The 17343-nt window shown below is 38.8% G+C and overlaps 4 protein-coding genes across 4 annotated transcripts; 2 read left to right on the forward strand and 2 right to left on the reverse strand.

The window, feature by feature from the left end:
* Positions 1-113: 113 nt before the first annotated feature.
* Positions 114-3679, reverse strand: LOC592819 (pancreatic lipase-related protein 2). Its single transcript, XM_792324.5, has 5 exons — positions 3526-3679; positions 2543-2826; positions 1794-2022; positions 1278-1432; positions 114-732 (listed from the first exon to the last, which is right to left on the reverse strand). The coding sequence occupies exons 1-5, from the start codon at positions 3575-3577 to the stop codon at positions 427-429; spliced, it is 1026 nt and encodes a 341-aa protein (XP_797417.4). The 5' UTR covers positions 3578-3679; the 3' UTR covers positions 114-426.
* Positions 3680-4985: 1306 nt separating this feature from the next.
* Positions 4986-8074, reverse strand: LOC583538 (pancreatic triacylglycerol lipase). Its single transcript, XM_783443.4, has 5 exons — positions 8008-8074; positions 7263-7546; positions 6469-6700; positions 5777-5928; positions 4986-5427 (listed from the first exon to the last, which is right to left on the reverse strand). Exons 1-5 carry the CDS (start codon positions 8054-8056, stop codon positions 5125-5127), a joined length of 1020 nt encoding a protein of 339 aa, XP_788536.1. The 5' UTR covers positions 8057-8074; the 3' UTR covers positions 4986-5124.
* Positions 8075-8917: 843 nt separating this feature from the next.
* LOC592851 (pancreatic lipase-related protein 2) lies at positions 8918-13430 on the forward strand. The gene is made up of 4 exons (XM_030986444.1): positions 8918-9067; positions 9645-9937; positions 11902-12026; positions 13313-13430. Exons 1-4 carry the CDS (start codon positions 9016-9018, stop codon positions 13428-13430), a joined length of 588 nt encoding a protein of 195 aa, XP_030842304.1. The 5' UTR covers positions 8918-9015.
* A 2745-nt stretch (positions 13431-16175) lies between these two features.
* LOC584027 (pancreatic lipase-related protein 2) lies at positions 16176-17070 on the forward strand. The gene is made up of 2 exons (XM_783911.5): positions 16176-16331; positions 16631-17070. The coding sequence occupies exons 1-2, from the start codon at positions 16176-16178 to the stop codon at positions 16922-16924; spliced, it is 450 nt and encodes a 149-aa protein (XP_789004.4). The 3' UTR covers positions 16925-17070.
* The last annotated feature ends 273 nt before the right edge of the window (positions 17071-17343 follow it).

Below are 17343 nucleotides of genomic sequence, written 5' to 3' on the forward strand. Positions count from 1 at the left end.
GCCTAAATGCAGTGAAATTAACGTAGCAACGAACTAGTACAAACGAAATATCACCCGGACCTGTTCACTAAATCAAACATCGAAATAATCATAATGCAAATCAATAATTGTGCAAATAATAACCGTAACAATTTTATTTCATTTTTGAAGAACAAAAAATACATGGGAGAGAAAAAAATATTGCCATCTGTTTCATATCTAATTAACAAAGTTGTATTTCCTTCAAATACCAAACATCACTAATTGCGTGACTAAATGTATATTGAATACACATATTGATTTACCTAAAAGATTGATTATAAACGACAGACAAAATAGCATTAGGTTTAAAACTTAATCGAAAACAATGTCCCCCTAAAAATTTCGAAATTGATAAAAAAATCATTCACAACGTGCTCTTGGTTATCTCACATCAAATTCATTATGCTATTCGGGTATGCAATAGGGAATGTCCGCGTTTGTAGACAAGTAGAACTTGCCCGTTACCGCGGTATTCTGGTCGGCGTGGTAACCCATGATAGCGCAACCACGTTCACCGCATTCACCGCAGTTACCGGCAACGAACCGAACCCAACTATCGCAAGGGTACGCGGTAAAACTGCACGTCGAGAATCGGATACTGTCTGTAAACAACATCCATGCCCATGAATGACTGCAACCTGTTGTCAGGTCGGGGCCGTCGCAACCGGGTTGATGGCGTCCACCGTTTGGATAGAAGTCTTGATGGCCAAGCTACACAAAAATATAATTTATGTCAAGTCCACATGTGAAGGTTCAGAAAATAGCATACATCAACGAATGAGATGATGATACGCCACTATTTCCGGGTTTTATTGTTTCGTGGTCGATTTGTGACACTGTTCAAATCTTCAACTTTATCCATAGACTACCCTTAATCCAAACCTAACCCAAAACCAAAGCACCATCCCAGTCAATATAATCTTTGGCGGGAAAAGCCGAAACATAAATCACCGGAGCAAATGACGTTTTACGGAGTGCATTGATTTCTTAAAAAATCGAGATGAAAATCACTACGTTTATAAAACCTCACAAAAGCAACCTTCATCAGTTGTGAATCAGGGCACCGGGTGGGGTTGTCGGGATCGCCTTCCGGTTAATCCCAATAACTATGGCAAATTTTAGGTATAACATTTTCATTATAAAAAAATTCCATTTATAACTGTGCCTCTCGGCAGCCTTTTGGTTTCGTACGTTCGTAAAAGAATTTGGTACTTAAGTCCCCTGGCACAGAATCCTGGATCTGTCACCATTCTCACCTGCCCCATTTGACCTGCTCCTATAATATCATTGCCATCCGTATGGATGACGTCAACAAAGATGGCGTCGGTAGGATCGAGACGACACTCGGGACCGTTGTTGAAGAATTCGAAACCTAGCTCGTCACGAAAATACGGACCAGCGGGATCGAGACCTATTGAAAATGGTAATGAATTTGATTTTTACAATAATAGTTTTGCAGACAACATTGAGAGGTAGAACCTCGCATTTAAGGTATCAAGGTGACGAATTAATGCCGATTTAGGATGTTCAAAAATAATAGTCTTTTTCAGGGAAAGTTTTCAAAAAGGTCTTAATTTATACGAAGAATCGTTTAGAGGCGGATTAGAGAAAACTCATGACCAGGGCTTGTTTAAAGTTGCCTGATATTGAAGGATGAGCCATGTTCGTTCCAGAGCTAGCGAATCAAACAGGTAATATTGTTGTTTGATTGGCTACTGCAAATAATGAATATGAGAAGATCGAAGGCGATGGGAATTACCCTCGTCATATACCTGTTATTCTTGCAATTCCAGGCTGAAACTCGCCGGCGTACCCTACTGCGTGTGCCCCCAGACTCATGCCGATGACGTGGAGATCCTTGTAGAACATGCCCATCTCCAAGTTGAGAAAACGAATGAGAAGACCGATCTCTCGCCCGACCACACGAACGTTCTGGTGACTCTTGCTGTACAGATCATTAGCGCCACCGGACCAGTCAACGCAGATGACGTTTGCATCTTCCTGTGTTCGATAAGATGGAGATAATCATGATGGATCGAGGAATTAATTACAGACGCAAAATAAAAGTAGCATCGAGTTGGTAAAAGATAAGTGATTTGATAACTAAATGTGTTGATACCAAAGAAAGAGGTCGTCCCCCTGCAGTAGACATACAGTCAAAAGCAGTCAAAATAAACAAAGACAAAAGAAAAGGAAACAAAAAAGAAATGGCCTACGACCCTACGAGGTTGACAACACGAATAAGTAAGGTAGAGTTGAAGAATGTCCATCTGGATGGCCATCGGTTTAGCGAACCCTCTGAAAAGTGGCCCTATAAATGCGAACGAGACCGAAACTCTTGGTATCATGATGAACCATGGTGTCGGCCTCGTGGGCTCTAACCAAAGAAAACAGAGACACAGGGTTGATTTTAAAGGAAGTTGCCATTATCTTCAAGGCTTGGTTGATGTGTTTTAATTTTAATTTCTCCAAGATTAATAATTATCAGAGAGGAAAATTAAATTGACAATTGTTAAGTTACCGCTTCGAGGAAAGCATCCTTTTTATCCAGTTCCCAGGGCCTAAAGGAATCCGCAGTGTACCCGTGAGAAGAGATCTTCGTCTTCTTCCTCGGGTCAAAGTTCGACGCTCGGAGACCGTCGACATCACCACGTCGTAGCTCTTGAGGTTCGAACTGATTACGTCTCGTATAGAGAAAGAACATGGTGTTGATTTCGGATGGTGGCTTGGGCGGGAAGCCTAACCAATGGCAACCTTCGTCGGTAAAACATCCGACATCATCGTAGCAAACTTCTTCGGATAAAACTTTAAATTAGAACAAAGAGATGGATAATGAGTGGACATTAATAATAGGCTGTCGTACCGGTGCCATTTACGACGAAGTTGATGCCATCTATCTTTTGGTAAATCTACAAGCATTCTCGATGTTATTTGCCCTCATTATTATCCCTTCAAAATTTACGACGATGGATCTATGCATGTATTAGCAGTAAATTATCGACCCAAACGCCAGTGCATTTTAACCTGTAATCTGCGTCAATCACATCTGCCCTTTATTCAACAGCAATGTTATCTAACATTCAACATACACAAATCAGCGTTGTGCACATAACTTTTTAAAAATAACGAAAACATTATAAAAGACAGACATTCCAACCAATATATTCGACACCTCATATTTAAAGCACAAGAACAAAACGATGAAAGTGTGTGAGTCGGTTTGTGTATGTTGTGTGAGGGGGGGGGGGGGGGGTGTCCACACCCCTTGGATACCGAACGCCGAAACTTTCTACATCATCAAAATAATTTCCTAATGTTACACTACATTTCCCCCATCTCATTTTGACAAATTATATCATCTCTACAAAATACCCCCAAACTAGCAACGATAATATTACATATATTATCCTCTTCTCTCTCCCCCCCCCCCCCACACAGCAATCAGCCCAGTATCCGTAAATATTACGTAGGCCTACTTGATTGAAGGAAACGTTTTTGCCTTACCTTGTTTTGAAACGAAACCAAGCAAGAACAAAACCACAATGTGGAAATCCATGGTAAACGACGAAAATAAGCCACTTTAATAACTATCCGGGCGATCAAACTCACAACTAAAACACATCAAGACCAACATGACAAGCGCGTCATGCGTTTTGCTGAAATAATAATCGTGAGGAAACGATTGATTAATTACTATATTATCACAAATTATTTCAAGGGCTATTGCTTATTTAACAATTCATTATATTAATATTTAGCGTGTGAAATTCGGCAGGTGCAGTTGATTAGATTAACAAAACCCCGTTATATCATACGTGATAATCTCTTAACTAAACATCGTCATATAGACGAACGGTTTAATTTTGTTTTTCAGCAAAATGTATATCTGGACGATAGTAAATGAAAAGGGTGTATAATTAAAAATAAGGTAGCCAGACAGACGTGGACAATGAAAGATGGAAAGTGATTAAGATAGATAGCTTAGAGAGCGAAGCGAGAAAAAGAGAAAGAGAGAGAAAAAAAAGAACGATATAACATAGATATATAGAATAAACGGTGAATGAAAGAGAGGTATATACGCACAGAGAGAAAGAGAGAGAGAGAGAAAAAAAAAAGAGAGAGAGATAGAGAAAGAAAGAGAGAGAGAGATAGAGAAAGAAAATAGAGCGGAGTGAAGAAAGTAGGCATGATGTGCCTTCCCCTTTTTTAATTTATACATATATATATATATTTTTTTTTTTAATCCGGTGTTCTCCTCTGAAGTCATCAAGTCTGAAACCAAAGCTAGAAGAAGAACAAGACCAAGGCGTAAATATTCATAATTGGATGACACACGCCCTTAAAACTAAAACAACAACAACAACCTAATAAATAACTAACATCCTCCCTGTATTCACACCACATGTAGAGATGGTCAATGTAATGTTACTCTCAATCTCTGCCATCTCTCTCTCTCTCTCTTATTTTCCCCTACTCTTTCTCTTGTCAACCTATCCTTCCAACATGTTATTTTCTCTCATCTCTTCTCATTGCTTCACTTTTGCTTCTGTTCTGTTCCTTTCTTCTTCACATTTTTTTGCAAATCTGTCGGGGGGGGGGGGGGGCAATGGCACCCCTCCCCCTTTCAAATACAATGGGTCTAATACGGTGTAATGATAAATTGGTAGTATAAAACATACCATTTGCTTGATGGATCATACATTAACGATACCACTCAATAATCACTCATAGGTTTGGAATGTTAATGTTCATTTAATGTTCAAATCATTCTGTTTTCAACATAATATTCATGGAGAAAATGAATCACAACAATTAATGATCATCAGTATAACTCATGATTTATTCGCCTTCTATACGCTATTGTGGTAAAGTCGTAGGCTGGTAGACCTAAATGCTCTCCTTTCCTAAAATCTGACATGGTTTTTCTGGTACTCACAAGAAAACTGTGTATGCCTAATGATAAATATCTCCAATAATTTCCATTGAGATATCTTAAACATGTTGAAGATTCATCGAAACTATGATTCGACATAATGAAATAAAATGAAAATCGAAATTACGATATAACGATCTTAATTCAAATACATGTATATCATTGGTTAACTAGTCCGCCATGCAATATGGACGCTCCCCATTTGTGTACAAGTAGAATTTGCCGGTCACCGCAGTGCTTTCGTCAGCGCGGTAACCCATGATAGGGCAACCGCGTGCACCGCAATCAACGCAGTTCCCGGCCACGAACTGAGCCCAGCTCTCGCAAGGGTACGCGGTAAAGCTGCACGCAGACCGGATACTCTCGGTAAAAAGCTTCCATGACCGCGAATGACTGCATCCCGAGAAGAGGTCCGCGCGGTTGCACCCGGCTTGCCTGCGTCCACCGTTCGGGTAGAAGTCTATATGTCCCAGCTGTTCGGATAGAGGAATATAATTATATTCTAATAAAGGGAATGTTCATATTAGATTTAACAGGCTTCACCAAGATTATTTCTTAACAGGTAAATTCGAAAAAACCAGAGCAGTGGTGCCCGAACATTTTCGAAATAACAAATTATGTTTGTAATATTGAATACATTCTTTGAGTGTTTTTGTGTGCGTTAATTTTGAAAATATGGAGGGAAACCACCCCTTCAAATTTTATTTTGTTGGTCAGATGTTTGGAACTGTAGCCCCCCCCCCCCCCCCCCTGCAGAATACCGGAGTTGCTTGGGTGTGCTTGCCATTAAAAAAACTCACCACTATAGAATTGGTCACTAACCTGAAGCATCTGTCCAAGTCCTGTGATTTCATTGGCATCGGTGTGTATGACGTCAACAAAGATGGCGTCCGTGGGGTCGAGGCGACACTCTGGTCCGTTGTCACGGAATTCGAAGCCCTCGTCGCGGAAGAATGGACCAGCGGGGTCGAGACCTGTAGTAAGAAGTCAAAGGACAAAAATATCTCACCGTGACTTAATCGACACTCACTTACTATGAGCAGTAGAGTATCCAGCAAAGGATTGAACAAGCATTATCATGAAGGCCTTATTTAAAACCTCCCCATTCCAAAATAAAAAGAACATTTAAAACCTGCAGTTGGTTTAGGGCATGCAAGGATGTGCTTTGGCAGCTGAGATATTCCATCTCTAGTGTCAATAGTTGGATATACGCAACTGTAATTTTGCAGTGTCAGACATCAATCGAAGTTTGTAGGCCTATATTTCTTTTTTAATATATCGCTTTCTTTCACTATTTTATTTTCACTTTTATTATCTTGTATTCTCACATGATTCTTACAAGTGCCAAAATGGCATTGCCGATTAATTTTTGTTTGTTGTTGTTGTTTTTATTTATTTTATTTTATTTTATTTTTTTTGGGGGGGGGGGATTTATCCAAATATAGTGACGATAATCCGTAATTTTATTTCTCCAACTTGATTCGTCATCGAAGCAAGAGGAGAAAGTTTCTCACCTGAAATCCGCCCAAATCCAGGCTGATTCTCGCCAGCATACCCTGCCGCGTGCGCACCGAGACTCATCCCTATCAGATGAACATCCTTGAAGAACATCCCAGTCTCGAGGTTGAGGAAGCGAGCTAGAAGCCCGATCTCTCGCCCGACTACCCGGGTGTTCTGATGAGCTACCCCGTAGAGGGGCTCCGCCGCACCCCTCTGCCAGTCAACCACGATGACATTAGCATCCTCCTAGTTTTGATAAGTGATGAAAAAAGAGGATGAATAATGATCAATGGTAAACCTTTTTATATGTTTCAAGACAATGTTGAACACAAGAAATATGAGCGACATGTTAAAAGAACACGGGGGTCTCGATCGTTGATTATCTGACAGGTATATAGGAGTGTCACATATATTACAAAAAAGTTTACAGACGCTTATGCAAATAGCTAAAACGACAGGATAATTTCAAAAAAGTGTATCATCGATTAGGGTTACAAATAAAGTGAAAAGAAAAAATGACAAGAAAAAAAGCAATGATATTTCAAAATTAGCCGACAAGAGTAAAATAACGTGATAAGAAATAAGAACTTGTCGACATAGTTTTCTGCAACATGCCCCTCTCCGATAGCGACACTTCTAAAAAAAGTACCAGATTTAGGATCTATCTTTCTGCTAAATTAAAGTTATTCTCTGCCTTCTTGTTAAATCCATCCTCTATAATAAAGACAAAGAAAATAACAAAATATCAACAAGTTACAAAAGAAGGGGAAATAAAAGAAGGAAAGAAAGAAAAAAACCTGCCACTGACCATTTCAAGGAAGGCATCCTTTCTCTCCAGCTCTTCGGGATCTAGACCATTCGCCCACCATCCATGCACGAACATCTTCGTCGTCCTCTTCGGGTCGAAGTTCGACGCCCGAAGACCGTCGACATCGTGTCGGCTCAGCTCCTGGTAATCGTCCCTGTTCGACCGGGTGAAGAGGAGGAAGCGAGTGTTGATGGTGTCGGGCGATCGTGGTGGGAAGCCGCGAATGTGGCACGGATCGTCGGCGAAGCAACCGACATCGTCGAAGCATACCTCTTCAGCATGGGCTGAGTAATAAAATTAGGAACAAAGGTTTATTTTAAGTTGCAAAGTGGAGTTGGTTGAAGTGTATATTGATCTATAATGTTAAGGTATTAATACATCGCAAAGCGACGGGCAAAAGGATCTCAATTGCATATTTGAGAAATTCCTTCGTTTTCTTTTTCGTGTTTCGACGTTGGACCCACGGGAGAGAGCAAGAAAGGACAGAAAGAACAGACACAGAGATAACACAGTCATCATTTAAGACAGTAATTGCACCATCGGCAGCAAACAATTACAAAAAATGATGAAGTAAATAAAAATAAATCAATAAACTGTGATAAAAGTAAGCGAAAATATAACATTTAAACCATTTACATACGATAATCGTACACTTTAAGCTCACATTCAGGCAACATGAATTTTTAGACAGAAAAGAACAAAAGAAAGTAATTTAATTTGGAAGTTGAAATGTTGCCATAGTTACCTTGTATAATTCCAAGGGTAAGGAAAAATACCAACAGGATGACATCCATTTTTAGGAAACCACTCCACGCAGCCATTAACAAAATGATTAATAAGCTAGCAGATATTCATCACCGATACATCGTTACGTAAGACGATTAAACTCTACGTCTGAAATAGCGGTTTGATAATCTCATTTCATGATAAGATAATTCTTTTCAAGACGGAGAAAATCATATAAATCCATGCCGTTTTTCCTCTTCTTATCTTTTCGAGTAGTATTAAGGATGCTTTCCGTCCGCTTTGCAAAAAGAGATAATTCTTGTTTAGGGACGTGCATAATTATTTATTGTTATTCCTAAGTGGTAATCCGGTGGCAATATCAATTTCAATATGTCTGAATAAAAAAAAATTAGTCTGAAAATACAGAAATACTTTAGGTCCTCAATAGAGACAATATTTTTTAACATAATTCGACTGGGAAGAAATCAACTGAGAATAAAAACAGGGTATTCAAATGAGACACAATATTATTCTGTATATTAAACAATCCAAGATGCGGGCACAGATAACTATAAAATTATAACAAATTACAATTGTTCATGTTATATTTTTCGACGCCCTTGATATCATTGTTTATCTGTAAAACAGAATGTAATCACTATGACGTCACTGCATAATAAATAGGCATTCACATAAAGCCATAAGTTACCTATCCTCGAATAAGCCGATTATAGTAAGAACATAGACACAAGATATTAGTGGTTTTGAGCCAAACTTGAAGGCATCAACGGATTCCTCCGTCTGTGACGCGCTTTCGAACTTCCGTTTCCGTTAATGACGGAGACGTTAATGATAAAGACAACACTTGTCAAAAAAAAAAATCATAATTCACAAACTTTGTATTTAGCAATAGGTGTATACTACAACGGACACAACACTCATCTCCTACTCTTAAGATTTTAAAGAACTTTTCTGAGTTCATATAGTGGTAAAACAGAAGAGAAAATATTGGATATAACACACAAAAATGATGAACCGGATCATTGTGGTGTTGTTTACCTTGCTGTATCTTCAAACAGGTAAGAAAATGATTCATTTTCTAAATTGTTAAACAATTTCAAACGAGTGAGTGCTTTCGTGAACAATTTCGAACCATATTTGGTAATATTTTTCAAGATCTGTATCGTATTATGAGTAAAATCGTATGAGCAGAACCTGATTACAATATAGAGAACATCTCATTGTTGAAAAATACTTTTTCGATCATAATTAGATCATTAATTTGGATACTATTTTTGATTAATAGCTATACTTTTCGTTTCAAATGTTGGGGTATTCAAACAATAATAATTACAACAACAACCCCGTTGCAACAGCAACAAGGTAAAAAGTAATAATTTGACATTCATCCGTATAATCGAAGAATAATTCCACATTACACGTGATAATGTTTTGTTATCATTATGTTCATGATTAATTCTTGGCAGTCAAGCTACTGACACTAAAAAATCAAAACTGATCAAATCAAATCTCTGCCTTTGCTATTTTGTGATATGTTATCAATGAATACAATCACTAAAGATACATATCTGCTCATATCATGAAATTAATAGTTTCATAACTTCTTTTCTTGTACTTTGTTACCCGCACGTCTAGCACTTGCACGCGAAGTCTGCTACGGCGACTTGGAATGTTTCGATAACTCGGCTTCCTGTCACTCACTTCGCTTCCCGCCCGATTCGCCGGCCGCGGTCAACACCCAGTTCTTCCTCTACACGCGGTCGAACCAAGCCCAGAACGACTACCATCTCCTCGACCGTACCGACGACGAGAAGCTAAGATCGTCGCTCTTCGATGGCCAACTCAAGACCAAGTTCATCATCCATGGCTACACCGATACCATCTTTTCTGATTACTTCCAAGCGATCAAAGATTCGCTTCTCAATAAAGTACCTCTTTTCAATTATTTAGTGATTGATTTTATTCGCAACGCCTCCAATATAAAAGAATAACAAATCAAAATTAAGTCAGCTTGATATAAAATGTATTTAACAGATGTAGAGAAACTGTGTACCGTGATATAATTCCTAGCCATTTTATTTTACAAAAAGGCCTTTATTGAAGGGAGAACCATACACAGTTAAAATTTTTGTGAACAAGTTGTTTAAAAGTTTAAACAACTCTTGATTAACGGGTGACCTGATCTAAGAGTTGTTTAAAATGTTAAGCAACTCGAGTTGTTTAAAGTTTAAACACTTAGTTGATCAACATTTTGAACAACTTGTTTAAAATCACAATTTAAACAACCGGTGTTGTTTAAAGACGGTTGTTTAAAACGGAGCTGTTGTTCAGTGGAGGTTGTTTACACCAACTGGGTTGTTTAAAGAAAGTTGTTTAAAAAGGAGCTGTTGTTCAGTGGGGGTTGTTTACACCAACTGGGTTGTTTAAAGAAAGTTGTTTAAAAAGGAGCTGTTGTTCAGTGGGGGTTGTTTACACCAACTGGGTTGCTTAAAGAAAGTTGTTTAAAATGGAGCTGTTGTTCAGTTGGGGTTGTTTAAACCAACTGGGTTGTTTAAAGAAAGTTGTTTAAAAAGGAGCTGTTGTTCAGTGGGGGTTGTTTACAACAAAAGGGTTGTATAATGGGGTATAATTTGGGTTTGATACTCTGAATAAGTGCACCACTACTTCTGGGTCTCTATATAGGTATATGAAGACTAGGGTAATTCTGCAATTCATGAATTAGCGCCAAAACAGTGCCCATTTTGCATGAGCGCGCATGCACGCACGTATAAACTGCATATATAGGGATGCATGCAATCCCTATGGCAAGGAATTTAGCACACGTTATAACCGAGTGCGCGATCAGTGCCGCACTGCATGACGCGACGATTTTAAGTCTACCTGTATTCTGACATTTGCGTACAGATACCGAAAATTTTAACTGTGAACTTACGCTATAAATTAAAAACTTCAAAGTGGTTAATAGAAAAGTGATTTCAATTAAGCCATTGAATCCCCAGTCACTTAGAAGCGCGTCGGTAGCTTGGTCGGCCATGATGTTGTGTTGTGGGTTGGAAAGTAATAACTATTAAGCTAAATAAATGTAAGTATAGAGACAAACAAAATGAAGCCTGCAGAAACACGTGTGGTTGCTTTGGTAGTTTAATCCAGACTCAATGTCCATGTGCTTTTACATATGTATCAATCTGTGTAGTCAGCAAAAGACCCTTGCATACACTTGCATTGTGTGTATGCATCTAATATGAATAACAATGAGCTGTGCCTTAACAGCTGCACTGCATTTCTAAGTGGCATGTCAATTTCAATTGCATGTTAGTTTCAAGGAACCTGTTTCTAAACATAACAATGTGAAATAAAGCCTTTAGCCAACACGCACTTAACTGGCACGAGACACATGACGTCATATGTAAACAACACTGTCTAAAAGCTCTCGTATAGTAAATATAGCAGTCATTAAATTTTAAACAACGAATGTTTAACAAAATTACTTCTGTTTCGAGCAACATTGTTTACAATTTGATCAACTGTTGTTTAAGATAGTGTACAACTGTAAGTGAACATCACTTTTTTAAACAGCGTTTTTACTGTGTAGACCTATGTTCCTAATATACCCAAAACGGGACCCATAAGAGATAAATCGAAGTATAAATATATATGCGAAGACACCATGACAATGACAAGAAAGTTCTTTTTAAAGGATACAATACCTGCAGAATGATGATGATGATGATTGAGTTGTGATCAACCACCAATTTCAAGTAAGGAATATTTGTTTAAACATTTTTTCTCAAGACCGTGAAGAAATTTGATATAACATCAACAGTCTAGATTATATGCTACCATAACTTATTATTATTATTATTTGATTATTTCAACTGCTCTTTCGTCACAGGAGGATATGAACGTGATAATGGTGGATTGGAATGATGGGGCTGTGGGAGGGTACAATTACCTGTGCCGTCAAAACACCCGGGTGGTTGGGCGAGAGATAGCCATGCTTGCACGTGCTCTGAACAGGTATACTTGCCATAATATATTTGCCATAATATGTTTGCCATTTAATATGTTTGCCATTATTTTATTCAAGGACATTCTGACATAATCAATGCGTCATTTAATAATCCCTTCCTATCAGAAACGCCCTTTACAATAAAAATCTATTACATTGTACGACAGAACAGATTCATTGGTTTGTTGTAATTATAGTCTATCGCCTATAAATGAAATTCCCATTTTACGAAAATTAACAAGTTTTCTGGAAGAAGTTTAGTTAATGTCTACAGGAATATTATATATGTTGCCTGTTAAAGATGTTATCATGTAAATACCCCGGCCCCCTATCTCTGGTGTACCCCTTTGCCGGAGATTTTTGGAACGCGCATGCAGTCCCTCCGACCCTGGAGTGGGGAGTGGGGGTGGGGGCTGGGATAAATACGAATTGAATATTACGAAGAGACCATCGTGCTCCTCGAATGTTAACCGATCATTAGCCAAATATTAATTACTTTAACATTCTGATGGAAATGTAGGTCCCCCGTCCCCGCCCCACCCCACACGGTCTTTGTGTGTTGTGTGTTTTCTTTAAGCTTTAAGGAATTTTGCGAGGAGGTTGTTCAGATGGCCGGCCATATACGTTTATTTAATATAAGATTCTTTATTCAAATGTTTCTTCATCAAGAAGTTTAAAGGTACTATGTCCCATTTGCAGCCAACCTCAAATGCTGTAGAACTTTGCAGGAACTATGAATATGTCATGTATGTCCTATCTGTGAAATTTAAACCTTAGCAGTGTCCTCATATTCAAATTATGCAAGGAAACCTGTTTACTTGCTAGACTTCACTGTCAGACACTATTGAGTGACTGACTGGCTTTTTTTCTTCTTTGGTAATAACAAACATGAAAAGAGTTGTAAAGGGTACATGAGCATTTGTCTACATCAATAACCCACTTCTTGTGATGGCCAAGATTAAACTGATTGAATCTTTGCGCAGCATAAAACGTATGACCATTCGGTACAATTGTCTGAAAATCAAGACTATTACTTTTGGGCTCTATAGCCCTAAAGTTGATTTGACAACTAATAGTCGTTATTTCCCCACTTGAAGACATTTTCAAGCCCCACCTTTTTTAGGGAAGTTCTAAATTAGTATTATCTTTCAAATGCAGTTGGAATTTAACTTTTTCATTTTTTTGTCCTGCAAATGGGACATAGTACCTTTAACATGAACAAGTCTGAACCACAATATTGATCTTAATTACAACGTTGTGACATAATAATTATTACAATTTGTCATTCTTTTAGAGTACATGGTGCTGTGTACGGTGACATGCATCTGATCGGGCATAGCCTGGGAGCACACACAGCTGGCTATGCGGGGGCCTTCCAAGCTGGATTTGGTCGCATTACCGGTAATCACTAAATATCTATTTATCGACCTAATCAAGGATAATAAGTATTATCAGATAATGACGTTTACGTCATATCAGCACTGGCGTACCTATTATGGGGGGGGGGGCAGGGGGGGGGCAGAGTGCCCCCCCTGACGGGCTCCAGGGGAAAAAAAGAAAAAGGGGAAAGAAAAGAAAAGAAAGGAAAGGAAAGAAAAAGAAAAAAAGAAAAGGGAAGAAAAAAAGGAAAAAAAGAGAAAAAAGGAAAAAGAGAAAAAGGAAAGAAAAAAGGAAGAAGAGAAAAGGAAGAAAAAGGGAAAAGAAAAGGAAAGGAAAAAAATGGGGAAATTAATTAAAAAAAAGACCATGGCCGTACGCACCAGGGGGGGGGGGGGCAGTTGACCCCAGATATTTTGAAAACGTACAGTTTTTTTCCTGAAAATGTAGTGTAGGCCTATACCAAATCCTTCAATTCTACTTTTGAAAATGCAAAAGTACCCTCATGACCAGTTCGGTCGCTCGAACTCCCTTCACTCCTTTTGCTTTTGAGATTCTTCGAAAACTTTTAACGCATCTTTCCCCCTCTCCCACCAGAAAAATATTCCGCATACGGCCCTGAAAAATTAAGACAAATGAAAATAGGAAAATATAAGTGATATAACAAATTCGAAACTCTTCGCTGGCGCGAACTGCTTGCTAGCCTATTTTGTATTAAATGTTTTCACTGGCTCGTCCCCCTGAAAAAAGAAAAGGATTAGCATTGCCTAGAATACAATTGTGCCTGCCCCGACGGGCCCCGACCTGCAACCATGGCAACAATAACACACAGTGTATGTACCAAATGTTACTAAAAGAGAGTAATTCATTTTTCTCGCTCGCTACACTTGCTCGCGAATAAAATGAATAGATATTGCCTTTGGAAACAATTGTGCCCACCCTTGACCTGCAACAATATCATTAAAAATGGAAGAGTTTTTTCGCCCTCTCGCCAAAAAGGAATTGAATCGCGTTAAACGCGATTGCGTCCATCCTGACCTGCACCAATAAAAACAAGTTTATTTATTAATTTCTATTAAAAGAGAATTTTGTTTTTTGCTTGCTCGCTATGCTCGCTCGCCAAAATGGAATTGACACCGCTAACGTGCCCGCCCCAACCTGCAACAACCAGTTAATAATTATGTACCAAACGTTATTCAAAGAAGTTTTGGTGTGCTCGTGCTCGCCAAAACGGAATTAACATCACCTTAGACGTGATTGTGTAAGCCCTGCCCTGCAACAAGAAAATATGAAATTTATGAACCAATTATCATTACAAAAATTTTGCTCGCTCGCTACGCTCGCTCGCCAAAATAGAAATAACACCGCTTATAATAATCACGTCCCTGACATGGAACAATGAACCCAAGTTTATGTACCATATTTTCCCTATAAAAGAGAAGTGATTTTTTTCGCTCGCTCGCCAAATTAGAAATAACACCGCTTTTAATAATCACGTCCCTGACATGGAACAATGAACCCAAGTTTTATGTACCATATTTTCGCTATTAAAGAGAAGTGATTTTTTTTCGGTCGCTCGCTACGCTCGCTAGCTCGTGGAATTATGTGCCCACCACTAACCTGCTACAATATCATTAAAACGAGAAATGTAGAGGGTTGCCTGTCCGCCAAAATGGGATTGACATTGTCTTAAACACGATTGTGCCCGACCCCGACCTGCAACAATGAAACGAATTTTATATAGCAATTCATTGAGAGAAAGATGTATTTTGGCTCGCTAGCTAAAATGGGTATAAAATCAACCTAAACACAATATTGTTCCCGCACCCTGCATGGGACAATTGAACCAAGTTTAAGTGGCAATTATTAAAAAAGAAGTGATGAAAAAAAAAATGAAATTAACGTCGCTAACAAGTGAATGTTCCCACCCCCAACTTGCAACAATACCAGTTTATATACCAAACGTTACTTAAAGATTTTTTTTTGCTCGCTCGCTCGCCAGAAGTGAAAATTAGCATCGCCTTTTTTGTTTGTTTCGGTCGCTTGCCCCCCCCCTGACGGAGTACCCCAGGTACGCCACTGCATATCAGTATACTGCAGAATAACTACGCTCATCTGACTAATTTGAAAATAATTAAATTATGATAACTTGGAAAAAATATACAATTCTACATAATACATTCCAAACTTTGATTTAGGCAAAAGAAGGAGAAAAATAAAAAGAATCGAAAAAGTTGGCGTCGTTGCTCGATATGCTTTTCACCCTTACTGTAAGTTCTCTATCAGTATGAATATATGGTAACAATTATTTACCAATTATTTAAAGTGCTAGCTTGGCTGGTAAATATATATTCTTTTTCTGTAATATTGTTAATATTTCGGTAGTGAATATCTTCATGAAATAATATGAGAGAAATATAGGCCTAGGCCTGCTAAAAAGAGCGAGTTAGATAATTTAGTCCGATTTTAAAAATACATGTACAAGTACATCCCACACCACCTATTTCCCGGCGTTTTCATCTCCTTTCTTGATATCCTTATGAACACACCGAAAGTCTTCCGTCTCCCAAACCCCTCATTATTAAGCCCATTGCACACGCAGTGTCATTGATTGACGTATGGCTGCGACAGTTAATAGCGCAGTCTTCACGGGCTTTGACGCTGCGTTTGAGAGTGACAATATAGGCCTACAAAAGACGGATGCGAAAAAAATATTGCAATACACGGCGTTTGAATAATTGCTTTCCTAATAACGCAATCGAAAATGACGCATAGTTGCAATGGGTATTTTTTTCACGTTCTCAGGTCTAGATCCAGCTGGTCCTGCTTTCCGAGGGGTTGATCAAGAGTGCAGATTGGATCCGTCTGACGCCCTCTTCGTTGATAACATTCACACGGATACTAACAGAGTCTTGGGAATGGGTATCCTCGAACCGGTAAGTTGTGCAGCTGCATGCAGGATGCATCATGTAATATTGATATGGTAGCTCGATAAGAAAAGTGATCAAGGCTATTGGAGAATTTGTTCTTGGGGATGATTTCGAAATGAATACATTTACATTGTATTCTACAAGTATGAACATCCAATTTTAAACAATATGGAAGTATAGTCTAAGCAACGAATATAATTAGAATCAATTTTTAACTCATTCAATGATGCCGGCAATGATGTTGGTCTCATCAGTCTGTCTTGGGTATAACTATAATAATTTAGTAATTTGTTTTTTTCAAACAGGTCGGTCACGTCGATTTCTACCCGAATGGAGGCGACGACATGCCCGGATGTCCCCTACTTGAGATCGCATGCGATCACTTCCGATCCGTCTACTATTTCGAGGAGAGTATCCGATCGACCGGTTGCGCTTTCACCGCCTATCCGTGCGAGACCTGGAACCAGTACCAAACCGGTCTATGCAACCGCTGCGGGCTAGCCGGATGCCCGGAAATGGGGTACAACGCTGACCAGAGCACAGCCACGGGGTCATTCTATCTCTCAACCAATGACAAGGACACATACTGCAAGCAATAACCATCTGGCTTTTTTGTCACATAATAACACAAATATTATCGTTGGAACGCGAAGTATTAAATGAGAGAGTGTTAAAAGTAAAGCATAAATTAAACGGATCTGTAGATTAACGACCGATCTTCAAAAAAGGTGCAATTGTATTCTGACTTTCATCTTTAAGACAAGAGGTGCACATGAACAAGGAATGTGAAAGATAGGAAGATGGAGGAGATGGAAGAGCGACAAAGAGGAAGAGAGAGAAAGAGGAAGAGGAGAGAAAAGCGAGAGAGAAAGAGAGAGAGAGAAATAGAGAGAGAGAGAGAGAGAGTGGGTCGGAGCATAATTTCTAAATCAACTCCAGACAAGAATGGTGTCCAGAGAAATAATTGAAATTACTTAGGAATGATTTAAAAATGACTCTAAACCCTCACTCTGGTATA

Source organism: Strongylocentrotus purpuratus, unplaced genomic scaffold, assembly GCF_000002235.5.
Source record: "Strongylocentrotus purpuratus isolate Spur 01 unplaced genomic scaffold, Spur_5.0 spur5_scaffold_15, whole genome shotgun sequence".
Taxonomy (NCBI): Eukaryota; Metazoa; Echinodermata; class Echinoidea; order Camarodonta; family Strongylocentrotidae; genus Strongylocentrotus; species Strongylocentrotus purpuratus.

What these genes read in the sequence shown, in the direction of transcription:
- LOC592819 (XM_792324.5), bottom strand. Translation starts at nt 3,577, where the DNA reads ATGGATTTCCACATTGTGGTTTTGTTCTTGCTTGGTTTCGTTTCAAAA. An exon ending in TGGTTTCGTTTCAAAACAAG is followed by an intron (nt 2,827 to 3,525) that starts GTAAGGCAAAAA and finishes TCTAATTTAAAG; the next exon opens with TTTTATCCGAAGAAGTTTGC. An exon ending in TGGAATTGCAAGAATAACAG is followed by an intron (nt 1,433 to 1,793) that starts GTATATGACGAG and finishes CATTTTCAATAG; the next exon opens with GTCTCGATCCCGCTGGTCCG.
- LOC583538 (XM_783443.4), bottom strand. Translation starts at nt 8,056, where the DNA reads ATGGATGTCATCCTGTTGGTATTTTTCCTTACCCTTGGAATTATACAA. An exon ending in TGGATTTGGGCGGATTTCAG is followed by an intron (nt 5,929 to 6,468) that starts GTGAGAAACTTT and finishes TTCTTACTACAG; the next exon opens with GTCTCGACCCCGCTGGTCCA. An exon ending in GACTTGGACAGATGCTTCAG is followed by an intron (nt 5,428 to 5,776) that starts GTTAGTGACCAA and finishes CTATCCGAACAG; the next exon opens with CTGGGACATATAGACTTCTA.
- LOC592851 (XM_030986444.1), top strand. Translation starts at nt 9,016, where the DNA reads ATGATGAACCGGATCATTGTGGTGTTGTTTACCTTGCTGTATCTTCAA. An exon ending in AAGATTCGCTTCTCAATAAA is followed by an intron (nt 9,938 to 11,901) that starts GTACCTCTTTTC and finishes CTTTCGTCACAG; the next exon opens with GAGGATATGAACGTGATAAT. An exon ending in CTTGCACGTGCTCTGAACAG is followed by an intron (nt 12,027 to 13,312) that starts GTATACTTGCCA and finishes TCATTCTTTTAG; the next exon opens with AGTACATGGTGCTGTGTACG.
- LOC584027 (XM_783911.5), top strand. Translation starts at nt 16,176, where the DNA reads ATGGGTATTTTTTTCACGTTCTCAGGTCTAGATCCAGCTGGTCCTGCT. An exon ending in GAATGGGTATCCTCGAACCG is followed by an intron (nt 16,332 to 16,630) that starts GTAAGTTGTGCA and finishes TTTTTCAAACAG; the next exon opens with GTCGGTCACGTCGATTTCTA.